This window comes from Sphaerodactylus townsendi, linkage group LG01 (assembly GCF_021028975.2).
Source record: "Sphaerodactylus townsendi isolate TG3544 linkage group LG01, MPM_Stown_v2.3, whole genome shotgun sequence".
Classification (NCBI taxonomy): Eukaryota; Metazoa; Chordata; class Lepidosauria; order Squamata; family Sphaerodactylidae; genus Sphaerodactylus; species Sphaerodactylus townsendi.
In genome coordinates this window covers 67,205,766-67,232,888 of record NC_059425.1, presented here as the reverse complement: position 1 = coordinate 67,232,888, position 27,123 = coordinate 67,205,766, and the positions used below count along the sequence as shown (strand labels likewise).

At 41.0% G+C, this 27,123-nt stretch overlaps 1 protein-coding gene and 1 pseudogene across 6 annotated transcripts in view; one reads left to right on the top strand and one right to left on the bottom strand.

Annotated features, from left to right (window-relative positions):
- CLIP4 (CAP-Gly domain containing linker protein family member 4) overlaps window positions 1-27,123 on the top strand; it is a 79,141-nt gene that overhangs the window by 24,587 nt on the left and 27,431 nt on the right. For 2 of the 6 annotated variants that reach the window (XM_048511948.1, XM_048511645.1), the window contains exons 1-5: window positions 6,758-6,935; window positions 14,114-14,261; window positions 19,392-19,531; window positions 20,254-20,347; window positions 21,863-22,024. In XM_048511948.1, coding sequence (XP_048367905.1) covers window positions 14,129-14,261; window positions 19,392-19,531; window positions 20,254-20,347; window positions 21,863-22,024 — 529 coding nt within the window. In that variant the 5' untranslated portion in view covers window positions 6,758-6,935; window positions 14,114-14,128. Of the gene's footprint in view, window positions 1-6,736; window positions 6,936-14,113; window positions 14,262-19,391; window positions 19,532-20,253; window positions 20,348-21,862; window positions 22,025-27,123 lie in introns of those variants that run through there. The other 4 variants (XM_048511892.1, XM_048511817.1, XM_048511728.1 and 1 more) reach the window with 3 other exon arrangements.
- LOC125442372 lies at window positions 22,710-23,388 on the bottom strand (annotated as a pseudogene).

Below are 27,123 nucleotides of genomic sequence, written 5' to 3'. Positions count from 1 at the left end.
TTTATATAAGTGTTAGAATATGGTCAACCAATGGCTGTGTTGAAGCACCTATCAGAGCTTGAGGAAGGTGACCTCTTCCTTATGAAGTCATGTTTAAATTTTTTAATATTTGAAAGGATGTTTTGTTGAAGATGTAGCAAGCTTGTTTTCTGCTGCTCCAGACTAGAACAAGAGACTAGGACAAGAAGTAATGGATTCAAAGTACAGGAAAAGAGATTCCATTTAAACATCAGGAAGAACTTCCTGATGGTAAGGGCAGTTTGACACTGCCTTGGAGTGTGGTGGAGTCTCCTTCTTTGGAGGTTTTTAAACAAAGGCTGGATGGCCATCTGTCAGGGATGATTTGATTGAGTGTTCCTGAATGGCAGGGGGTTGGACTTGCCGACCCTTGTGGTCTCTTTTAGCTCTATGGTTCTATGAGTCAGTCTTTACTAGTTTTCCAGACCATGTTATATGTGCTAGTTCAGGTTTTTAAAAAATCAAGTAGATATGTCTGAATTTTCCTTTTAAAGTCTAGATTCACAGGGAGATTGCTATTGAAACACCAACACTTTTCATTTTAAGTAGCAGTTACATCTATGGCAAAGTGGGGGAGAGCACACCTTTTCTTTCCCTCAAAGTTGCAGATGGACCATTCATACAGTTGGACAAAGAAAAGTCTCTCCACCAGGGCAGCAGGTATCATGTCACTTACTGTTCACTCATTCTTCCCCATAGTCTCTCAGCTCCAACTCCTTGGTCTTACTGAAGATCAGTAATGGTCCACAATACTAGTCATTAACCAGACAGACTTGAATAAGGTATTCTGAAATTCTTCCCTGTGAAACAGTTTCTTAGTATTCACAAATAGCTTTAAAAACTGATTCAGGCTATCTAATTAGCTAATTTAGCATCATATTTCCACTGGGTTTTCAGAGGGTAGAAGTGATAATAAGCTACAAGGTCAGATACAGGGGAGTGTGTCACTTAAAAATAAATGAGAGAATCACTATTAATATAGATTTTTGAGGATCAAAGCATTCAGCGTTTTTTTTTCTGCTACTCAGTGCCTGAAGGCGCCAATTATGATTCATCATGTCTTAAACCGGACGCTGTAACAACAAAGAAAATGAAGTAAAATGTGCTGCTTTTTAAGTTAAAGAGAGTCATGTTTATGTGACATTTTAGCACTTAGTAATAGGGCCAGAAGAGAAATCTGAATGCAATGTGAAAATTTTTCAACAGATGCCATTTTTCATTTAAATAAACTGAAGCCAGACCTGCTTCCTAACACTATTTAAAACATAAATGAACAAGGGAAGGAGAATCAGAAAGTCATGCAACCAGCCTTCTGCTTAGTATGTTTCTTTGACTTTTAAAGCCTATTCTTCAAGCCCCCCCCGCCCCCCCACCCCCAACTTGTACAAATACAAGTTCCTGACATTCTATCATATTGTCATGGAACTAAGAAATGGAACTCAGTGCAGAGCTAAGCAAGTGGTGCTATCTTCTCACTGGCTTCCTCTGAATACTAGTCTGGAAAATAGTCTCCCCATCCTCTCTTTGACTTGAGTTCCTGGGTTGTGACTGTAACTTAGCTTCATCTGAGGAACTGGAAGCCATACTGAATTTGGTGAGACAGGGGCTGGATTGGAAAAGTAGGCCTAGTTGCACTGCACCAAGATTGGAATCTTCAGTTCCAGAAAATGTCATTAGCAACTGATAGTATTTAGGGTTGCCAACTCCAGTTCAAGAAATTCCTAGATATTTAGGGATGTTGCCAGAGTGGGGAGCTCGGTAGGGATGTAGTGCCAAGGGTCCACCCTCTGAAACTGCTGTTTGCCCAGGGAAACTGAACTCTGCAGCCTGAAAATCAGTTGTAATTCCAGGGGAACTCCAGGCCTCACCTGTAGGTTGGTAATCCTAATAGCATGATATTGGCATATGATCGGATAGAAGTTTAACAAGTGTACTGCACTGAAGATAGCAGTGCATGTAATTTCAAGTAAAGGCATCTTGAATGTGATAAAAGCACAACATAGCATTCTCAACTGTATACTAGGATGGCAGTATTCATATTGCCCAGCTGTTTCAATGTCTATGACTTTTTTAAAAAAAGAGTGGCTTTGTGTTTATTGTCTTAATTATAAGCTGCCCTGAGCAAATAATTGAGGAGGCAGCATTATTTTTTTCCTGTATAAATAAATACATAAATGCTCTTGAACCACAAAATGCTCTTGAACCTGGAACCACAAAGAACTAGCTCATCCTTAAAACAATTTCAATAAATAAAGTACTAACTGTGTGACAAGGCTAATCTATCCTGAGAAGCAAGTCCAGAATTTCCAGTTAATTTCATCACGTGAAGAAGGCCCAACCCTTGTTTGTCTTACAAACTTGGCAATCCCAAAAATTCAGACAGCTGTAACTTGCTATGCAACTTACCAGCCTGATCTTGTCTTTCCTCCAACATTAAAAAAATAATTCTGGGATGATGGCAGCAGGAAAGACAGTAAACCTGTAACTGGGCTATGCTGCTTTCATTTGCATGGGGTGGGGTGGGGTGGGGGGTGGGGTCACAGAATACTTCATTATCTGGCAAAAAATTGCCTTGAAACTGCATGTCAAGTTGTCAAGCAACTCACTTTCTATGGGCAGAATTTCTTCTCCATGGGTGAACATTCTGTATCGTGTGTTCCTAACTGCACTCTGAAATGCTATAGTTCAGAAGCATGTTTATTATCTTCTCTAAAACACTTATGTAATACACTACATTAAGTTCATACTTAAAAGTGGCATCTGCTCTTGTGAGAAGGAAAACAAATGACTACATAAGTATTTCCCATAAGGTTTCAGGTCTGGCATACTGTGCTGAAGTATTTTGAAATTTTAAGGAACTCACCAATAGGTTACATTTCCCTGATACACAAAATTCACATATTTACATTTTTGCATTACAGTGCAGCAGGGCAGGCTGAGTTTAACACAATTTTCTCTTTTAGTTTGTCTCTTTTGTATCTAGTTATTCTGCATTAAGTTACTTTCAAAATTTGATTTATATTTGCACTTGTATCAATTAAATAGGCTCAACTGAATGCTATACACAGATTCCTCCTTCCGGTCGCTTTTACTTCTAAGTCATTAACTAAGAATAACTAAATCCTTGTAACATGTGTGCTGTTAGCTTACATGATGAAATAATGTAATTACATGATAGAAATAATCGATCAATATTCCCAATTAATTGATAAAGGTTGCAAGTCTATGCATGCTTATCAGGATGCAAGCACTATTGAGCATTCTGGGAAAGCACAAAGATTAGGGGCAAACTACACAATATAGTTGACTGTGAGTCTGGCTGGGGTTCCTCTGACTCCATGGCAACACATCATCTGTGGAGAATTTAGTTATGCAGGCATTACAGGGGACTGATTTGGATTTGTGGTACCAGGACTGATTAGCTCAGTGGTTCTCAACCTGTGGGTTGGGACCCCTTTGGGGGTCGAAAGACCCTTTCACAGGGATCGCCTAAGACTCTCTGCATCAGTGTTCTCCATCTGTAAAATGGATAAATGTTAAGGTTGGGGGTCACCACAGCATGAGGAACTGTATTAAAGGGTCGCGGCATTAGGAAGGTTGAGAACCACTGCATTAGCTCCAACCTTCCCTCTCCAGCCATTTTCCTCAGCTGAAATGGCTCAGGAGAGCTGTTATTTGCTATGTTGCAGGGCTGCAAGTGCCATTTGAGCAGAGGAAGATAGTACAGGGAAAAGGTGAGAGCCCCTCCTCCTATGGTGCCATAGTCTCAATCCAAATCAGAATGTATAGCACTGGAGTACATTCACCAAAGCTGCTATGCAACCATAAGGGAAGCAAAACACAATTCACAGTCAAGTGTATCAGGTAAGTTTGGCCTTTATGCTTCAAACTTAAGAACAAAAGATGAACCCTTTTAGGTAAGCCAAAAGGGCCACCTTGTCCAGCATCTTGTTTCCCTTAGTAGTCAACCAAATTGTTTCCCAGTAGCCCACAAATATTTATTTTATTTTGTTCCATTTCTAACCTGCCCTTTCCTGACTATAGTCAAGCTCAGGGAGACTAACAGCCAGGAATACAATCAATTAATATAGTATTCTACATAATCCCTAGAGGATGGGGCGGTATAAAAGTTTAATAAATAAATAAATAAATAAATAAATAAAATAAATAATATATAAATTATAGCTAAAACCTTGGCCCCTTCCGCACATGCAAAATAATACACTTTCAATCCACTTTCAATGCACTTTGAAGCTGGTTTTTTTTGCTGTGAGGAATAGCAAAATCCAGTTTCAAACCATTGTGAAAGTGGATTGAAAGTGCATTATTCTGCATGTGCGGATGGGGCCCTTGTTAGCTTTAAAATTGGTGCCTTCAACCATTGAAACAGTGAGAGGGGTAACCAATCAAGGTGCAGGGAGAGAAAGGGAAAGTAAGGCAGAATTTTTTTTTAAAACACACCAAGAAAAATAACTGATGGAGAAGGAATAGCAGGAGGGCAGGGGAGGGTGGCCAGCTAGGATGAAATCACCACTGCCTCAACCATAGGTCGGGTGGAACATCTTAGTCTAACAGGACCTGCAACACTGAGCTAGGCCAAGGCCCCGCAGCCAGATACGTCTTGGGCCAGGGACCAAGAGAAGGTTATTACTATCTCAGTATAATGCTGTTTGGGGGTTGATGTATCAGGAGAGGTGGTCCCACACGTATGACGGTCCCAGACTCTTAAGAAGAATAATTGAATTTATATCCTCCCTTTCTCTCCTGTAGGAGACTCAAAGGGACTTACAAACTCCTTTCCCTTCCCCCCTCACAACAAACACCCTGTGAAGTAGGTGGGGCTGAGAGAGCTCAGAAGAACTGTGACTAGCCCAAGGTCACCCAGCTGGCATGTGTTGGAGTGTACAGGCTAATCTGAATTCCTCAGATAAACCTCCACAGCTCAGGTGGAAGAGCGGGGAATCAAGCCCACTTCCTCCAGATTAGAGTACACCTGCTCTTAACCACTATGCCACTGCTGTTCTTTAAAGGTCAGTACCAAAACTTTGAATCTGAGTCAGTGCAGCTGGCAGAGCACTGGTTGTATATGCACTTTCCATAGGGTCCCTGTAAGGACCCTCACTCCTGCATTCTGAACCAGCTGAAGTTTCCAGAGTAGTTTCAAGGGTAGCCCTGTGAGTTACAGTAGTCTAGACTGGAGGTTACTGTTGTATGGATTACTATAGTTAGATCAGAGTGAGGTAGTCTACCAGCTGCCTAGCCTGGCAAAGATGAAAAAAATGCTACTCTGACTATATGTGTTGTACTAGTTTTCCATTTACAGGGAATGAATGCAGGGGAAAATCTTTGACCTGAAATGGTACACTCCATTCTTTCACCTCTTTTCTGTTCTATCTATGTACAGCAGGCCAGTCCTCAAACAAGATGCTGGACAGACAAAATAACTTATCTATGTATCCATGATCCCAGCATTTTACTCAAACTGGGCAACTCTTTGTGGTATGCAGCTGAATATACTGTGTTAATTCACCAATGCAGACAACAGCTAAATAACCATACAGTGTTGCTTTGCATGGGCAGCAGCCCAGACCACTTTAAACAAGGTGCTGGACATATGAAAATTCACACTGGTAAGATTGAATTTTGGACTACAGCATGGAGAGGCTTAGGCCTTCTTTGTGAATTACCACTACCAATCCAAACACAGATGCCAACTCCACTGGGTGGAGCCTGGGAAGGGTGAGGTTTGAGGAGGGATCTCAATAGGGTGTAATGCCATACAGTTTATACCCCAAAGCAGCAATTGTCTGCAGGGGAACTGAGCCCCGAAAACTGGAGATCAGTTGTACTTTTGGGAGATCTCCAAGCCACAGCTAGAGGTTGGAAACCCTAAACCCAATCAGTCCTGCATGCCAGCGAAGGGGGGCGGGGCAGGCTGGGCTCTAGGCAGCTCAGTTCAAGCAAGATGCTGGCCATGTGCAAGACTACACAAAAAAATATTTTGCCTTCCCAGAATCCCTTTTAAAGCAGGCCATACAAATGACAAGTAGTAATTATCCTAATCACAGTTCTGTCATGTGAAGTCTACTTTTACCCTAGGCTAGTATTAGTACCCCTACGAGGTGGAGTCCTTTTTATTCGTCAACTTACGATGTCTCAGCACGTATAAAAACTGTAGTGAACTCACTCACCCCGCAGATCAAAGCTACGTAAAGCAAAACCCTTATTGCTTCCCGTCGCCATTTAGCAAAAGCCCAGTTGAAACGTTAGGGAAACCCCACACGCATTTTCTTAAAGAAGTTATTCACGACCTTGGTTATAGCTACCCATTTTAGAACATTTATTTATGTGCAACTCCCGCGCTTCCTACATGCACATCTCTGCAGCACTATCACTTTGAGACACCCTCAGCCACGCCCCCACCTTCCGCTCCTACGATCCCCCCACCCACCAAGCAGCAAGTCCCCAGGATCACAAAGGGCCCACTAAGTGTATAGCGTTACAGCAGGCGCGCATGCTCTCTCCTTATTACTGAAGATGGGGGAGAGAACTCATCGAGTGTGGGCGTAACTCCGTGTGACGTTCCTTAGGAATTCAAAAGGAGGCGGACCCTGTATGTAAAAATGAGGCGGGGCCAGTATTGGATTGGCTGCCAAAGAACGGAGCGGGCGAGTGGAGGAGAGTGGGCGGGGTAAGGTCGGTCGCGCAGGTGCGGGATGCTGCCCCCGCTTTTGGGGATCACCGTTGACAGGCGGGGCCAGGGTGAGAGTCGGTGCAGGCAGAAACTCTCTTCAGCTCCGAGCTTGTGGGCGGGGCCTGCGTTTCGAAGGGAGGTGAGAGGGAAGGAGCGGGAGCATCCTCTGGGCGCGCCTCTCTTCGCCCTCGGCTGAGGGCACCTCAGTTGGTGGCGAGGACAGGTAAGGGGCGGGGGAGGCTGTGCCTTTGTCTTTGCTTGGTGAGGGGAGCTCGAGGGTACGCAGCCCCAAAGCAAGGGGGCAGTATGGGTAGCGAAGGGCAAAGGGGCATGCTGTCCGATATGGTGTGATGGGTGCATGAGAAGGCAGGACTGACATGTGCTCCCGTGGGGTGTGACTGGCAGAAGAGGGTGCACTTGCTCTCGGTGGGGGGGATATATTGGAGGATGAGGGTGGAGTGATGTTTCGATGAGGGTCGGTCCAGCTCCAAGCTGAGGAGACTTTCATGAGTCATATATTTTTGAACGAGAGGGTAGTGATAGGCAGTGACTGGGAATGAAAGGCACCATCACATTGGACTGTCCCCATTGGAACTTGAGTTGACCTTAGTGTTGCTGACAGATATCTTGTGAGCAGTACAAGTTGGGGGCAGAGTTCTTGCGTTCATAATGGGGTTGATATCAAAAAGACAGGTGTGTGTGTGTTCCTTTTCCCCTGAGGGAAGCCAATTTCCATCTATGGATTTTTGTCGCAGAGACTGCTGCATTTGTGTGAAGTTTCACCTTCAGGACTTTGCCTGTTTGAAACACTTGCTTCTAGATAGAGTTCTTTCTGAACAAAGGGCCTAACTGGCTGCAGTGTTCTGATTTGAAAAAAAGATCTATTTTAAATGCAAGCTGCTGTGTTTGTCAAGGCCTGAACAAGAAGAAAAGGAAGAAGAGTTTGGATTTATATCCCCCTTTTCTCTCCTGCAGGAGACTCAAAGGGGTTTACAATCTCCTTGCCCTTCCCCTCTCACAACAAACACCCTGTGAGGTAGGTGGGGCTGAGAGAGCTCTGAGAAGCTGTGACTAGCCCAAGGTCACCCAGCTGGCGTGTGTGGGAGTGCACAGGCTAATCTGAATTCCCCAGATAAACCTCCACAGCTCAAGCGGCAGAGCTGGGAATCAAACCTGGTTCCTCCAGATTAGATACAAGGCGGACATCCCCTGAACATCCCCCTGTATACCTTTTTGCAGGGCTCAGTATAAAAAGGATTTAATTCCACTAGGTGGTGGGACTTACCTGGAAAGTTTTTTTTTAAGTGGTGCATTTTAAAACACCATCAGAACTTCACAGTTGGGATGAGAGAAGGTGACATGCCATCATGGTATAGTTATTAAGGTGTCAGACTAGGACCTGGGAAACGCAGGGTCAAATCCCCACTTGTACCGTGGATGCTTGGTGAGTAACCTTGAGCCAGTTACACACACTTTCAGTCTTTACCCGGTCTAGTATTTGGATGGGAGGCCTCCACGGAATACAAAGAGTCAGGACATGGGAGGCAGGCAATGGCAAAAAAACTCTGAACGTCTCTTGCCTTGAAAACCCTATGGGGTTGCCATAGCTAAAAAATAAAAGAGAGAAAGAGAGATGCAGGAGAGATGCAGGTCTTAATTGGCAGGTGTGTACAGATGCCTCCACGAGATAGGGGTTATTTGGATTTTTATATTATATGTTATTGTAAGCAGCTTTGAGCCATCGTGAAGGACATGATAGGAGTATTTTAATAAATAAATAAATGTTTAAGGTTTATTTAATAATGCGAAATGGATTGTTTTCAGTATTATCATTTCATGGCTATGGCTGAAATGCTGATATAAATGCCAGCCAGAGATTCATAAAACTAATCTCCTAATTTATCTCCCATTCCAGAGGGCCAACCAAGTAGTTTTCTCATGTGGCCAACCTACTGGCTTCAGTGTTCCTATTGGCAAATAACTTTCTGCTGACATTGTCTCTGTCTACATTACCAAGATACAGAAACATTATAAAATCACAGCACAATGTAATCTTTTACTTTGGCTTTCGTTCTTTTTTTAAAAAATATCACAAATTATTTAGTAGAACATGAAGCTTTCCCTATACTTTCGTGCAGGTACAGACTGCAAATATTTTCCATGCCAAATTAGAATTCTGATTGTAAATAATACATCAGTTCTGAACAAATGAAAATAAATTAGCCTTTGCTTGCAGACCTTTCTAGTTTGTAAGTAATCATCTCATCATGTTTACATACTGTAAGCAGCAGTGAAATATAAATCCTGCTTCATTCTGACAGTAAATCAAATTTGACAGCGTCACTTGACTTTTGAAACTGTATCATGCTGAATCAAGAAAAATTGACCAACAGCTGATAATGCTTGTGCTGCACACCATAATACACAACAGACAAAACTGTTTAAAGATAGTGAATTCAGGCAACTATCTTTTTTCAGTAAACATTGGATTGTATCAAAGCAAAGTGTGAAGCCTTCTCCAATGGACAGCTCCTTACGCAAAGGCTTTGCAGGATATAAGATGTTGACTTTACCAAAGGGTAATTGCAATTACCAAAGGGTAGGAATCAACTTGGCTGAAGGGTGGCCAAATAAGTTCTGCCTTTGATAGACTGGGAAGATCACTCAAGTTCACACAGTGAATGGTATAAGTGAGTCTGTTACTTGTTGAGATCTTTCAGAGATCTGTTTTGTGTCTGCAAAATGTCAGACTTGTAAGAGGGTAGTCATTTGAATTAATCAAAGACAAGCACATTTCATGTGTCAGAAATGTATTTCTGAGCAGAAAGAGAGACCCCCAGGCTTTCCTGAAAGATGTGCCAAGGCAGGCCAAACTCCAGCCTAACAAGTGCACCCTCTTCTGCCAGTCACACCCCACGTGAGCATGTAATATTTTTACTTATTTTTCAGTTTATCATTAGATCTGATTTCATGCTTAGATAACTTTCTGTTCATAAGTTGTGAAGTCCTGGCATCCTGTGCTTCAATGTAGAAAATTGTCCTTCCCCTTTTATATATGGGGTCATTCCCTTTCTGCTGAGAGTTGCTTGACAATAAATCCACCACCTTGTGCAAATGTAACTTACTAGTAGAAATAAATGGGTGCATCTGTTCTGTACCATACGCTCTTATATCAGAAGGCAAGGAAAGTGGAAACTTGGTGGCCTATCCTTTTCTTTCTTGAAGAGTGACATGTACTCTTCCAGCATGTGTATAGCAACATTTTCCTGTGGATTTCTCCAACCGCTCCACTGATTTTAATTACTTATACATTCAGTGAAAGATGCAAAGATGTAGTTGCAAACAACTAGGATATAATTTCATTTAGTATTTTCTCTGTGTGTAGCAATTCAAGAACCATTCACAATGTATCCTGACTGGAATCTGTTCTCTGGAACATTTATTTTAAAGTGGCCTAACGTGACTTGCTTGTTAACCACATCTGATGTTCCATGGTTCTGTTTCTCCTGTTGACTCTGTTTTTGTTCTTTGAGCACTGGTTCTAGCTTCATATATTTGTGGTTAGCTGTAGTTCACTTTGTCTAATGTTTTCTGCATGACTTTCTTACTTCTTGGTCAACAGGCTGTCAATGTTTTATTTTGCATTCAAGATTTTATGGTTGTATATGAGACGTAATAACTGTGAGAGTAATTTGTGAATGAAGGTGGAGTATTGTGACTTCCTTTATAATTTCTCTTGGGCCACTGAATAGCTTTCTGATTGTAACAATGTGTAATGTTTCCTGTGGCTAAATCCTGCACAGTGAATTTGCAGTGATGGGTTTTGAACTGTATTGTATTTTGTATTGGTTTGTATTGTAAATATCAGATTTTAAGTTCGAGTTTTCATAGTAATTATGAATTTGATACAGTTAAAAATACCAATAACTTTAGCAGGATGCCCCAAATCAAAAGGCCAAAAAATATCTTAAATCAGTACATCATAAAGGAAAAAAGTAGTGTGAACAAGTTCCAAATATTTATTTTGTCTCACTGAGAAATAAAACCTTCAGAACCCTTCACAATTAAACTCCAAATGACTCCCTTCGGCACGTCTCCCGTAAGTGCATGGATACCATTAAAGGGCCAAATTTCTTACACTTTCTGTCTGTGCCTAAAAAATGTATTAGTAATTTTACTAAGGTATCCTAACTGACAAGTCTCTTAAGGTATGCAGGACTCAGTCTCTTTAGAGATTTATAAGGATAACTATTGCCAACACGATGTTGCATCCCAGAGCACATCCTATCTGTGTGCCTGATTGACAAGCAAGCTGCAAAGCCCCTTTCTATTCAACTGTTGTCTTGATCTGAGATGTACAGAAATAAATAGATGAACAAGGAGAACTATGTCCTACAGTTATTTGCAAACTAGGAAGGTCAGTAATCTGCAAAGTCAGTAATCTGCAAAGTGTCAGTAATCTGCAAAGTCTGCCCTCCAGTCAACCTTCAGAGATGTGGGCTGAGCATATGCTGAAGTATTTGAGATTTTCTGTGGTACATCTCTTTGGGACCCTGGACAATAGGAGGTGCTTTGCCATTGCCTGCCTCTGCATCATGACCCCAATATTCCTTGGAGGTCTCCCATTCAAATACTTGCCGGGGTCGACCCTGCTTAGTTTCTGAGATCTGATGAAATCAGACTAGTCTGGGCTGGGCTGTATAGACTAACAAATATGATTAATTATTCTACACACAGTTTTCTAAAGAAAGTAGTTAAGATTTTCTGTGTCTTTCCTGTGGGGACTTGGCCCAAATAACTTGTGTAAATAGAGCTTGCCTTGATAAAATCTAAGAGGACTACTGGAATATGAATACATCCAAAGTAATCAGCTCAAGACTGGCTCATTTTATTAATGGAATAGTACTAGTAGATACATTCGTTGGTAGCTTGATGACTGGGATCAGTAGAAAGCAATGACGTTAGCTTTACTAGCAAAAATCCAGAAGACTGTCACATGCTAACTCTTGTTATATATGAACTCCACCAGTGGTGGGATTCAAATAATTTAACAACCGGTTCCGGTGGTGGGATTCAAATAATTTAACAACTGGTTGTTTACAAGCACCATTTTAACAACCGGTTCTGCCAAAATGGTGTGAACCTGCTGAATCCCACCAATGAACTCCACTATCCTCTATTGAGCTCAAGGAGAAAGATTGTATGCAGAAAAGCAGTGTATATTTCCTGGGGAACTGTTCTATTTAGCCTCCAGGATCTCTACCTTGCTTAAGAGTTTCAGCTTTACCTCACAGTGCACAGTATCACTACAGTATCCGAAATGGGCATAGCTATCATTAAATGCTAGGAGACATTAATGCCAGTTGTGCACCTGCGGTATGGAAAGGAGTAAGATTATTGGACAAAATTACACAGCAGTCATGCAGAATATTGTTATTAAATGTTGCTTATGCGTAGGGATCCAGCTCCATAGGTTATGCTACACTGTGGGAGATTTCCTCACTGCTGAAATGTTTTGGTGAACTGTGAACACCACACAATAATTGCATGATGCCTAAAGTTCTGTATTTGACTGTATATGAACAGTTAATAGTAGCATCTAAAACTGTATTTATCAACTATGGGTGAGAAGGGAAAAAACCTCATTTAAGAGAGCTAAATGCTGTGCAAGCCTAACCTCATATAATTTTCAGAAAATTATGGAGTTATGTCCAGGTGTTTATCAAGAAGTAATGAGTTTTATGCAACTGGAAGCAGTACTGGCTGTAAATGGAGATAAATACGCCAACTGAATTCTGTCTGAAAGATCCTTACAGTCTTCCTTTCCATAGCCTGATTTTTCTATAATAGGTAGCGATAACATCAAATAATTTCAGTGATTAAATATTATTTCCTTGTTTAGAAAGAATAAAATGTTTAACCTCTCTACTGTTTTAAAATAACGTTTTTGTTCATCAGTATTTTAAACTGATATAATATTTCTATGACTGCTTTAAGCAGAAAAAATTGAATGTCATAAATTTTTATTCCATGTTATTTAATGGGTAGCGCAAATTAGGGATGGGCATTCAGTAACTCTGATAAGACTATCCCTCCCCTCCAAAATGCTTTGTTGGTATTCTCTAGGGTTTTTTCTCTTAGAAAAAAAGGTCGCAATAAAAGGGAGCCAAGGCGGTGGATCTATAAACATTTTGAGGGGTTTTTTTGGACATTTTCAAGCTGCTTCACCCACTGCCTTAAAAAAACACCCCTCCAACCCCTCCCCCTCTTACCTGCCGCCAGCAGTTGAACAGTGGACCCAGCCAAGTCAAGCCCTGCATTCACTAGGCTCAACCTGGGCAGGTCCAGCATTGAGCTGTGCACCCTTCTCCCAAACTTCACCTGACTTTGGAGAATGAGCCAGAAGTATAAAGCTGAATCCAGCCAGTCTGAGTCCAGTGACGAATTATGGGCTTGGCCTGGCTAGGTCCAGCTTTACTTGGCTGGTTCTGTTTCCAGAAGGCAGGTGGATGTTTTGGGGTTCTGCTTAATAATCCTTGGAAAAACCCAATAAGCCAATATGGAATATTGCCCTTTTTCAGATTTGGGTCTATTAAATCCAAACCTGAAAAATACCGGTAATTTTTTTTTTTGCCCACCCCTGTTGTAAATCTCTACTACAGAGCTGTTCCTGACCTTATTTCTTATGTTTCTTCTCTTAACAGAGAATCTGTATGTGGTTTGTTTGTTTTTTACTAGCATTCTTTTAGCTCCCTGACCCTTAATTGTGCTTCAAAGAACTTCAAAGGTCATTTAAAAAGTTCCCAATTGAGATTGATTCATCCTCAGCTTTTGATTTTGAGATAGAGGGGCATTATAGCAGAGGATTGGTGCGTGGGTAATAGAGCCGGCAGACTGAAGTTATGAGAAGCTCCGTTGAGCATTCAAGTGGAGACCTTTTCCTCTCCCTGTCCTGAGATTCCAGCAGGTGCTCTCCATATGCTTGGAAATGTTTTTACACCCATAAGACCTAATCAGAGTTGCTAGAACACAATGTATGAATTTAACACGAAACATTGGATGGTAATGTGTGAGTGCACAGAAGAATACACGAGTCTCCTTTGCTGTCTCCTTTTGTTTATTCACAAACCTAATTGCCGAATTAGTGACTCAAAGTGATGAAATGACTTCTGAGATGATACAAGATTGGAATTCAAAATTTTTTCAAGTGGGATATTTTGACACATTAAGAAATATTGAGTATTATGTTCCTGGGAGTGGGGAGGACTCTTTGGTGGTAATAACGTAGTGCACATTTGCAAATGTACATTTTAATGTAAACGACATTGTATTCTATAAATAATGTACAGAATTATAACAATGTCAAGTGTTATTTTCAGTGGAATTCTTTCATTGTTAAAGGTAGCTTTTTAGAAGATGACCATAGAGGATCTTCCTGACCTTTCCACAGAAAGAAATTCATTAACAAGAAGATTCCAGTATTTCATTCTGGGCTCTGATCGTTCAGTTACTTATTCCATTTCTGCTGCACCAATGCCTTCCGAATGCGGTAAGAATATCCTGTAGCAGAAGAGAATTTGTACAGTTTTGTTCAGAATGCTGAGTCAGGGAAGATGCTTGCAAATGTCTTTCAAAGGGATGCTGCCAATTCTTTTTGAAAATGCTGTTTCATGAAATATAGAAAGGTTAAAAACTGCAGAGTCCATCATAGCATCTAGTATGCAGTCTCTTTTAACTTTTTCCTAGGAAGTTGCTTTATTATGCAGTGAATGCATAAAAGCTCTAGATGCAGCATATTTGTTGTGGATACTTCATCTTCTTACTAATATTTTGCTCCTTGGGAAAAATGTAATTCTCTTTGTCACCCAGCACATATTTTGCGTTTTGAAAGGTTTTGTGAAATGTTTCTGCAAAAATCACAGTATTCTACTGGCTAGTGCCCATAACATTGTGTGAGTGAGGGAGCTGGGATGGGGAGACCTGGTTTTGAATTATCTGTTATTATGCTGGTGAATAGTTTGAACATCTCAGGCAAGCATGTTACTGGCCTGTAGTTTCCAGGTGTTATCCCTTTGGCAGGATCTTTCAATCAGATATGTCTTCCCAGTTGTTAATCATGCATCGATTTCACCATTTTTCATGGTTTCATTGGACTAATCAGGTATTTGAGCCAGAACTGCATGTTGATCATGTCCAGGTGACATCCAGTTTTTTTGTTATTTTCTTGACTTGATTTTTTATTATATCAGTTGCTATGCTAGAACTGATATGCTATCAGTTTCAATTTTTTTAGTGTCTAGCCAGTGCTTGTTTATTCCTTCATGATCTTGCCATTCTGTAATCTTTGTTCTTTCATATTTTTCAGGTTACTGGCTTCTGATCTTAGTTTTCTGATCTTCTGTTCCAGTCGAATTTTCCACTTTGATTTTGATGTTTGATTTATCTTGGGTTTAGGTATTTCAGTGTCCAGTTTTCACATGACCACTTCAGCTGTACTGTATAGGAGCTGATTAATTAGTTTGATGAAAGTTATTTCAGTTGTCATCAATGCCTTGTTCAAATCCCTCATTATGGGTGCCAGGTCTTTTCTGGGCACAGTTTTCAATGCTGGCAGCCATTGTCTTTTCTCATTTGATTGTGCGTACTTGATAACCTTTTCCTTCAGTTCTTTTCTTTTGTCAGTTCATCCATTGGTTCCATGGTGACTTGCTCTGATGGTTGAACTATTGTTTCCTCTTCTGTATTGGCATTTTCATTTGGCAGTTCTACTTACATCTCCTGATGTTTCTGGAGTATGTACTATTCTTACGTCTGAGGTTACAGTTAATTGCTTTTTTGCAATTTTTTCTAGATTTCTTCCAATTTTGCCTCTGTAAACACTTTATTTTGTATGATGAACTGCCTTTGATCTGTCTGTCTTTGCTCAATGATATTCCACAGTGCATCCATTTGTTTCATATATCTTCTTTTTTCTGGCTGTGAGTTGAAGTAAGAGGCCAAGATGGCACAATTTTCTTGCACACTATACTTCTCTCTTTTTGGTGGTTGGTCCACTTATAGCCCTCTTGTCCACAAATGCCCAGGGATCTCAGTATGCAAATACGGCCCTTGTTTACCCACATGACAACCAGTATAGGATTCTATTGTATTTGTTTCAACATATTGTATGGGTTAGTGGCCACTCTTAGTCTGGTTTCACAGTTGAGACCTATCTGGCTTGGGAGACCCTTCATGTAGAATACCCCACCTCCACCATAGCTTTTAAAATCATTGCAGCATGCAGTCCCCTTTCCCACGACAAGGGGGTGCCTGCGAGGGGATGATGATGATGATGATGATGATGATGATGATGATGATGATGATGATGATTGTAGATTTCACAGCTGCCAGATCTTTAGCTGGTTGTTGGCCTTCATTACAATTTGAGCCTCACCCAGAGGCCTAGGAAGTTGTAATGTATCGGTGTAGTATTCGTGCGGATCCCAGCAGGGCTGCCTTCTCAATGTGACAGATGTTAATTTTGTGAATTCGAAGATGTTTCAAGTGCTGCCTTGAAACATCTTCGAATTGACAAATTAACATCTGTCAAATTATTATTGTTGTTGTTGTTATATTGGATTTAATATGCTGCCCCTCCCCTTTAAAATATTAAAATATCAACAGCAATCTCAAACACATAAATTCTATTAATAATATTTAGCTCCTTGTGTTTCCCTTTTCAGTGTTTATTTCACTTAATGCTGTATAACGTGTAGGAACTCTTCTGTGAAGAAACCCATGTGGAAAGGGATCCCTGGAGGTAGCTTGAAAATCCCCATTCTATTCATTAAGAACATATTACATGAATATTCTGTTTGTAGCTGCTTGCCAAATATGTTTCTACAAGTCTGCATCTTATCTGCAACAACATTATTTGTTGACAAAGCCAGTAATCTCTGCTGCATTTTAATTCACATGACTAGCAAGTTCTTGAATTAAGTCTTTGGGGGAATAAGTTGCTCCAAATGCTGGTTGATTAGAAGACATTGTCTTTGAACAGAAAAGCAATTAGAAATAGCTTCCTAAAATATACAGGTTGCTAAAATCTACCAGGATGCAGCGAGGGCATTGTTTGCATGTTGCTTAATGGCACATCCATTCTACTGCCAAAGATTGACCCATTATGAAATCATTTCAAAGGAGCTATTCCAAGGTTTCTAGTATGGCCCAGCCACCACTGTGCCATGAAACATCTGGAAGAAGAAGAGTGGTTTTTATACCTTCTTTTCTTTACCTTTAAGGAGTCTTGAAGTGGCTTGCAATCACCTTCCCTTCCCCCTACCTTTCACAGGCACCTTCTGAGATAGGTAAGGCTGAGAGAGTTCTAAGAGAATTGTGACTGGCCCAAGGTCACCCAGTAGGCTTCATGTGAAAGAGTGGGGAAACAAACCTGGTTCTCCAGATTAGTCTTCCACTCTTAATCACTATGCAACAATGGCTCTTTCGTCTACACATCCAGATCAAACAGTAACAGGTGCTCCTTGTGTAGGTATGTTGAAAATCCTTCTGCTGAGGTGTCATCTGTGCTGTTTTCCTATCCCCATGCTTATGGACATATCTGTTTAGTAGAAATTTGTAGCTATATTTTCCTTCCAGATGCTTAGCCTCCTTTTTGCTGCTATCTCTCCTTTTTGCCACTATCTCTGTCCTTTAAGCCATGGAAACTAATACTAAGTTAGTGGTGTCAATTTGCAAATGATTCATGGCAACCCCTAATGGGGTTTCCAAGGCAAGAGATGAGCAGAGGTGGTTAGTGTTAGCCATTTATGCATGTATGGTCTCTTTTGCTTTGACTGTACATTCCCTTCAGTTTTGATTCTCAGAGAAAATTTTCCCTTTTCAGTACTTGCCCTGCTTTCAGACCAGAGAACCCCCATGAGTTCCAAAAGCTCTTCAAGTACAATTTTTTCTCTCCCTTTGCAGGGAAAGTGAAGACGATCATTACGTGTTTAGTTTTCACTGAATTTTCTTGTCTTCCCCACCCAGATCACAGCAGTTCCTCCCACTCATCCTCTGTACAGCAATCCAGATCTTCCTTGGTGGTCTCTCATCTACATACTAATCATAGACAATTTAGCTTTCAAGATCTGATAAACCCAGGCTAGTCTGGCCTATTCTGACCCATTTTCAGAAATTGTGTTATCATAAGCTGGTGAACTCCTTTCAAAATTCTTCATTCTTCCATCCTTTGTATCTTAAGTGTTTGTAGTCAGAAGAAGCCAATTGTCAAAGCTAACACTGAATTAGGAATGTCATCCCTCGGTGAACAGGGACGAGGATGTTTAATTTTCAAACTTTAATAGTTCTCCTGATGACTGCCCTAACTGTGAAGATGCTCAAAATATTTAATTGTGCCATAAATAAAACTGGTTCAATTACACAGCACTTTTAATGTCCAGTGAGTTGATCTGCTTGTCCACTCTAACAGCTGCATACATCAGTAGTTTTATTTAAACCACCTCTTCAAATCTCCTAGTTGCATTTGTCCATGAATTCATGGACAAATGAATTCATGTGGGAGACTCTTGTTGTTTATTCCCTGGGCAAGTTTCTATATTCTGAATAGCTAATAAAGTACTGAAACCCCTTGCAAGTCAGTCTGATTTTGCTGACTCGGTGCTCTTGAGTATTTCTGATGCCAATAACTCTGAGTTATATAAGTGTACTTGTTTGTGTCAGAGAGAAGGGAGAGTCTAAGAGTCTCTCCTCTCTGCCTCTTCTGTAGCTCAGCTTTCCAGAGTTGTTGGGTTCTTCTTCAACAGAATATCTAGGGGCTTCACAGATAGATCTCTGAAGGGCATGTTACAGACTGTAATATAGGATCCAGAATAACATTCCCCAGACTTAGTGAAAAGCAGCAACTTTAGTCTGCAATTAGGAGTGAAGGAAAGACATGGAGCTGAAAAAAATTGGGTGTTAGTCCTTCCCTGGTGGCAGCTTTTTCCCTGTCAAAATAACCACTTCCTCCAATTGGTATTTCCCCTGCAAGTAAATTATTTTTTTTTACTTTGGGGTAGGGGAGAAGAACAGTTTGGGGAAATTATTGTGAGAAAGAAGCAGCTGGCATGGAGAAGGTGAAGCACATATGCCGCTCCCGACTGCAGCATCAAGCGCTCTTTATTTTGAGAAGTGATTTGTATTTCTGGGAAGGTTGTACAGAATGCTCCATAGCCTGCAGTTGGGTGTTGAATCCCTTCTTAGGTGGCTACAGTACTTGTCACAGATACTGCTGTACAGGAGTCCCCAACTTCGTGCTTGTGGGTGCCACGGTGCCTACCACCACCTTTGGGGGTGCCTGCCAAGTATTTTTGGAAGGTGGGTAAGGTCAGAGTGGGGCTTTGCCATTTTTTTAAAAAAACAACATTGTTTTGACAGCAGCTCAAGACTCTTGGCTGTGTGACTGAAGTGAGCTGTTGCGGCCTTATTGTAGCTAGATCCACCTCCCGTGGCAGCTATTGTGGAGCAGCCATATTTTGTAGCATGCTCTGTCAGAATTCCAAAGGTGCTCACAGGCTCAAAAAAAAAAAAAAAGGTGGGGATCTCCAGTATTGTATGTACAGGCATGTTCACAAAAGTGTTAGGAATAGAGTCCTTTGAACCCTCTTTGGGAAATTGAACCTTTCCCTTTTTGCCTCCATAGAGTTCTCCTTTTTTGATCCCAATGATGCAGCATGCCAAGAAATTCTTTTCAACCCCAAAACATCTGTGTCTGAACTATTTGCTGTCTTAAGGCAGTGGGTCCCTCAAGTTCAACAGAACATTCATATTATTGGGAATGAGGTGAGGAATTTGTTAAGTTCTTCAGCACATTTGCTATTTTGGCTTAGCATATACAGCTACCTTTTTTGGTATTGATATTACTGTCTGTACAGACTACAATATTGGTTTTTATTAAAATCTTGAGGTACAGCCCTGAGGAGAGTTACACCCTTCTAAAGTTACTGACTTCAGTGGGTTTAGAAGGTCATAACTCTGTTTGGGTTTGCACGCTTGAGTTTAGAACTCTACAAAGTGCACTGCAGCATCACCTCTATGTATTTTACATAAGGCTGAGTGAGAGAATCCTTCTTGTTTTCTTAGTCACTTTGTAAGTCTTCAAACATAATTTTTCATGTTGTACCTGGAGATATAATATTGTCAGTACACTTTAATTACTGCAGTTATTGTTTTTAAATGCCAAGAATCTTGACTACGAAATTAAAACTCTTTAGTATCTTTCTCAGTTTATATAGTTCTGGCAGTTGAAGGGTTTGAAGTAATAAGAAAAGAGAGCAGTAAAATTATAATTAGTTTATGTCATGAAGAAGATTAAGGCACTTGCTGGTTTTTCTCCTGTGCGATGGGTAATGAAATTGCTCAGGCCATGTCCTTAGATTAATTGCTAGGCTTCAGTGCAATAGCAATACTTTTACATATCTGATGCTAAGGCATATTTATGCTGCTAAGACATATTTATGATGTTTGTTTCAGAGTCCGATGCTGTCTTATTGTCTTTTCTGTAGATCATTAAGAGAGGCTGCAATGTAAATGACAGAGATGGATTGACTGACATGACTCTTCTGCATTACACATGCAAGTCAGGGGCTCATGGCATTGGTAAGTGAAGAAACTGAAAATCACTAGGGCATGTTTGTCCTTTCTACTGGTTTGTCATTCTTCTCTCTTCCCCTGACTATATTGCTTCCATAACCAGAATTGGAGGGAATCCATGTGGCTCCTCATGCCCCTGTGAAAGAAAAAGGGAGCTGGCTACTGTTTCAAATAACCAGTCTGTGAAAGTATGTGTATATTTGCAATATTTAATCTCTGGAAATCATTCCAGTCACCTCATCTGTGGTGATGCCACTATAGTCAGGCACCACTGAACTCAGTGGTGTGTTTGTGGGCTTGGTCAGGGAATGGGGGGACAGGACACTGTTTTACTATCTAAGTCTCATAAAAGGACTTGTCCCTAAAAAAGACTGCCAAACCAGCTCCTTTCAATTTTTTAATCCATAGGTCTGTCAGTATGCAGCCTTCCAGATATCACTTTAACTGTAGTATCCTTCCCTGGTGGCACAGAGTAAATGCAGTGACAATGATATACATTAAAGTTATTTATTTATTGGATGCATTTGTGCCCTTCTTTTCTCCCCCACGGGGACCCAAAGTGGCCTACATCATTCTCCTGTTCTCCATTTTATTCTCACAACAACCCTTTGAGGTACTTCAGGCTGAGAGAGTGGGACTGACCCAAGGTCACCCAGCAAGTTGCCCAACAACCTTCCGTGACACAAGTTGGGATTTGAACCCCGATCCACTACAGCACACACGAAGGAAAGTTAATATCTTATTTTGATTTTTAACAATAAATATTTAAGTATATTTTAATTGGAGGACATGGTATGCATAGAGGGTATTTTCTAAAATAACCCAATTCTTAAAAGTAAGTGCTTTATCCCTGGTGCTTCTGTTCATACTCTGAGTGGTATATTTTCTACAGCTGTGATTCATGACCTGCTTAATTTGGAGCATTCACTGTTATTTTGCTCTAGCTCTATTCTAACCAACAGGTATTTTGACAGGAATGTCCCAGTCAGATATGTTTTGGTGTACAAGTGACCAAACAACCCACTGTACTGTGGCTTGCTTGTGACTAGAGAAATTACAGATACATCTGCTGTTCAATCATAGGTTTGGGAGTAATGTTAAGTCAGCTTGTGCTCCACCATTTGCGGTTTAACAAACCAAAAGGAATTTGCAGTCTCTTCTTTTATCTTTTGCTGTTTTGGAACAAATTTGCAAATCAGGGTTTTAAAATTACTGGGCATCTTACAAAATTCCCACAAGGAAGGCATTTTTCTGTGAAAACGAATTTAAACTCTCCTTATGGTCTAAAAAAATTAGGATGATGGTCGCATGTAGTTTTCTTGCTGCAAGTTCATGTAGGATGTGCTGTAAAGTTTCATTTTAAGTTATCAGAGATTTCAGTTTCATTCAGTTCACAGGGAGTAACTTGTCCTGTCTAGTTTCATGACTGTTGCTATAAACTTGCTGATGTCTTTTTGCAGTGCCGTATTTGATACCTAGAAACCAAGATATAAAATGCCTAATAAAATAACTGCTTTGCAGGTGATGTTGAGACTGCTGCCAAATTTGCCTCGCAGCTTATTGACTTGGGTGCCGATGTCACTTTGAGGAGCCGTTGGACAAATATGAATGCTTTGCATTATGCTGCTTACTTTGATGTTCCAGAGCTTATTAGTATTATTTTGAAAAATGAAAAGCCCAAAGGTAAATATCACTGAATTTTATATCCATAGATGCTGCATTTTGCATAGTTGTCAGTATCTCCAAACCATGAGGAAATGTTTCCAAGTTGCCTTTTCTCACTTGCAGTATGGAGACAGCTGAAAAATAGTTAAAGATGCACACCTTAAGGCAGGACTAGATGTTGTGATAAACACAGGCTGTTGTAGAAAATGCCAGCCCTGTTTCAGTCTGCCTCCTACCTGTTTAAAGCGTGTAGTGAAATTTGCTCATGTCTTCATATCCTTCTGTGCATTTTTATCCACTCCTGTGCATAATTGGCTGCCCCTGTGGGGTGACAAAGAGAACACACACAAACCTTTTACAATTTGTTATAATGTTTATTTAAGGACACATTAAATCCACCTTTCTCTTACAAAATCCATGCTTCAAAACAAGCAGAAAAACATCTTATTTTATAATAGGAATCATCTTTGTGTGAATAATTTCTGTCTGGATAATCTCTTTTCTTCTCTTTGCCTGAGTGACGTAGTATTATCCATCAACATGTTTCAATCTTAACCATTAACATAGTATGTTAACATCTCCTGAACCAATATCTGATAGACAGGCTCTTCTTTTGATTCCAGTGTAATGGTTGAGAGCAGGTGGATTCTAATCTGGAGAACTGTGTTTGATCCCCCCACATGAGTGGCAGACTGTTGTCTGGTCAACTGGATTTTTTTTTCTTCAGGATGTTCCTTGCAGAATCTACAATTTGATTTGCTATCTGGGGTGATACTCTCACAGAATAGGCCACACCTCTGACGCACTTAATTTTGCCAGGGTCCGTCAACTGAACTGGCTTCATTGCTTTCTTAACAGGGCAAACAAATACTACTTCACCTCCTCCTTTGGACGGCATGCTCCTCCTGGTGATCTTCAATTCTAACTCTTCACCATCAATTTCAAATCTTTTCAGTAAGGGCAGCACAGTGGCTTTAAGAATATCCACTGAAGGATATACTTGATCCTCTGAGAACAATTCTTAAAGAGTGTTTCATGAATTGTGTCAAGCAAAGAGGACTTTCCAAGTAATAACCAATACTTCGCTTAGGACGACAATCATGTTCTAGTGACCTTTCATAGAGCAGGCCAGGCTGGTAATATAAAGTAGTACCTGTTGGTTTATTTCAGTCCTAGAGTCACTGGTTATTTTGTCAATCAGCCTTGTAAAGTTTGCTTCGAAATCTCTGAGCCCAGGGTTGTCATCCCGGGGTTGTCTTGCAGATTCTCACCGGCCGGCAGCTCAGTGTGGAAAGCCCCAGCTCCTGCCGCAAAAAAGTTGCACCTAACACAACTGAGGAGGAAGACTGAGTGAGACTGGCTGAGTGAGACTGGCTTGCCATGCTGTTGCTGTTTTGCTGCTGCTGCGGAGGTAGCAACGAGCTCCGCCAGCCACGAGCCAGAGAGCTCGCCGCGTGTTCGCAGGCAGGCGAATCACTTCCGTGAACTGGATTTGTTTGTCTGTTCCTACACATGAAGCCTGCTGGGTGACCTTGGGCTAGTCACAGTTCTCTCAGAACTCTCTCGGCCCCACCTACTGTACCTCACAAGTTGTCTGCTGTGGGGAGAGGAAGGGAAAGAGTTTGTAAGCTGCTTTGAGTCTCCTTACAGGAGAGAAAGGCGGGGTATAAATCCAGACTCATCACCATCCTTGCTGCTGAGATCAAATTCCTTAAAAAAATCTGACCAAATAAAATTATTATTGGAGTATAATCTACCTCCTCTCCTATTATGTTTCTTAAAATCCTGCAAATATTTTGCCAAAAATTAGAAAGGGCTGGGCAGCTCTACCATAAATGGATAAGGGATCCTTTATCCATGGTGCATTACCAGCAGTTGTATTAATTCTAACAGGGATGTAATACCATCTTAACATAAGATTTTTTTAAAGGTACACACAAATGGGGGGGGGGGGCTCAGGCCCCAGATGCTTCTCCTAGGGCACAGGAAGATCCCACACCTTGATTGATCCAACCTGGCCTCACTGCCTGGAAGTAAGTTAATCTTAATTTTAAAGCAGCAGAGGCTTTTGTGGCGGCGGTGGTGGTGGGGGGAACTGGCCCACATCCTCCCCTCCCACTGCCAAAAAAAAGCACCTCTGATTGCTTTAAAGGTACTTTCAGACAAGCAGTGCTGTGGCCGGGAAGAGACTGCGGGTGGAGACAGGCCAGAGAAGGGTATTCTTTTCAATGTCATGGATTCACATCTTTTAAGAATATGAGTATTGATTCAATATAGGACCAAGATTTTGAGATTTAACTACTACACATAAAATACATTGGATTGGATCCAAAGTTACATCAACACTGCAAAGTGATGGATGCAATTTTTCATCTACTTCCCTTTCCCACCAGCCTCCTGTACCCCTTGAAATGTCACTGCTGAAGGTCAGGGGATCCTGTAAATGGGATGCTATGCAGCTTGCAGTCTTCAGTGAGGAGGGTGACTTGGTAGGAACCACCCTCCCTTCCTTTTCTGTAGTCAACATAATGTTGGTTATATTCATGGAAGGAATCTCTTCCAAGTTCCCTCTTCACTGCAGCCCTGATGCTACATGGCACTGTTTCCTGGAGGGATCCCATTTTTTGTGGCTGGCACATTGGTAGGTGCAGGAGGCTGCTTGGGGGTAGCGATGTAAAGTCACTCCTATGAAGTTTCTAGTCTTGTCCCATTATGCTCTTTTTCTTACACTCACCTTTGCTAGTCTGAATTTGTGTAGTTCAATAGGGATTGGTAATATGCCAGGTTAATTTCAAGCATTTAGCTCAGGACCTCAATTTACAAAACTCTTTTCATTTAGCAGTTTATATTCTGTTCTATTACAATTGTTGTATATAACCCACAGGTGATAAAAGTAGTTTCGTACAAATTATAGCTCAATAAATATAGGTTACAACTTCTTTAAAGCTAATATTTTTCATTTATCAGTTTGAATGGAGATACTGCGTTGCACTGAATCAGTCTGTTGAATGTCATTGTGAATAGGCTCATGAGAAATTTTATTTGGTTGAAGAATAAATATGAGAGAGTTGAAGACCTTGTAAATTGCAAATGGGATGTGTGGGGAAAACGTACCCTGAGTTTATTCACATCCAACAGTACTGATTACGTAATGTAATAGTGGAGAAACAAAGACAAATCTGTTCGTGTAGTGCCTATTTTCTGACTTTTTGATCCCTGTCATACTTGGGTACTGACTCTATTTTGAACACTGGAGGAAAGCATGAAGCATTTCCCTAAAGTTCATTTTTCTTGCCTTTTAGTTCAAGGGCTGTTAGAATTTCTCAGTAGTATCTAAGTCTGGAACCATTTGTTACATACAACATAGGGAAGCTGCTGAAAATGTGTCTCATTCTCCCCTACAATACATAGTAGGATTTACCCTGTGTTTTGCTTTCATCACATTTATTATGCTGGTTCAGTTCCACAGTATTGGATGGAGGGGAAAATGCAGAGCACAATGACATTGCACTGCTGGAGTGAGGAGAATTTGACACCAATTTTTGGCAGCCTCTCTGTCACACATGTATAGTCCCGAGATAAGTAAATAAAGTAAATAAAGTAAATAAAACTGTGGTCCAGTCATCTTTTATGTTGACATGTTCTTTCCCAAATCTGCATTTCTCTTATCTTTTGGGAAAGAACATAGTCTGAGTGCCTTATCAGGCAGTTTGGACAGGAAGGTCTGCATTGACACCATTTTTCTTCCTTTAGCCTTTTGCAGCTGTCAATGGGAGGGGCATTTTGGGGCTTTGTCCTAGACTCCTATAGCATTCTAATGGTGTTTTGCCACCTGCTAGTTCCTCTGAATCCCCAGTTTTCATTAAACAAACAAGAGCAAGTACTTATGTCTCTAATCATGGGCACCTAACAAACAGGGCTAGTTACGTAGTTTTTTTAAAAATTAAAACTGGAAATTCAGATGATCTAAGAGGTTATGGCATTAGGTCATTGCAGTCTAGCAATTGCTGATTTTAAAAAGCCCCAAATTACCTTCTTGTAGCAAGGTGGAAATGGTGGCCACAGCAGGGAGCTGAAAGGAAACAGCAGAGGAAGCAGCTGTATGTAAGTTCTGTTGCGTCTGTCAATGCAGAATACATTAGCACTGACGATGAGAGCTACACAGAGGACCATCGTTGTGTTGAAGCAGCCGGAGGGAAGTTAGCAAGCATTAACTGCATCAGGCAACTTATTGAGTTCTCAGGCGAACTCCTTAATCTTGCTTTGTTAACATGGCTGTACTCTTGAAGAATTGGCTCATATATGTGCCATTTGTCTTTCTAAACAAAAGCTGTCCACCAGCTGGAGCAAAAGACACTGATCCAGAGGGCTGCCACTGCTTTGGTGCTTGCAGGGTGGGTAGTTACCCTGTATCTGTTTTGGGAGAAGAGGAATGCTGATGGTGGCGAGAAGGTCTTTAGGCATGCTCTGTCTTCCACTGTGGGGAAATGGGAGGAGTAGTCAGGAGCCTGCCTTGCCCACCAGGACTGTGAGATACTAACAGCATGAATCAACTATGTAGTAGTAACCAAATAGTGCTGGACTACTTTACCTGAACCCTAGGTACTGGTTACTTTACGTGCTGCACTCTGTTGTGCACTTAGTAGGATTAATTATGTGCTGAATGTTTTTTTAGTGTGCTGAATCAGGGTGCCAGTCAAAAGGGTGGACCGACACTGTGCTTCTGCTGAAACCAAGCAGTCAAATTCCAGGGCTGTACATAATTTGCTCCTAGCTATTAGGATAGGCAGTAACATGTTGGTCTGATGCTAAACGGTTTGTCTTCAGCTTGCTGGATGTGCCCTCCCTTTGACGCTGTGCTTTGGGAAAGGGAAGGGCTTTATATAACCTTGAAGGTAGAAGCTTGCTTGCTTGACTATCTGGAGGCCAAAACTCTCAACTAAGGAAAATGAGACCTGGAACAAGTTGCTACAGTTAGTTTAATTGGGCTTATGGCTTTAATTCCAGTGTTTCTAGGGAAATGATACACAAATGGAATGATTAATTTTTACAGCATCTCTCCATGTCAATTAAAGGTTCGGTCATTGATACTGCCTGATTTTGCGGGAAAGTTAGGG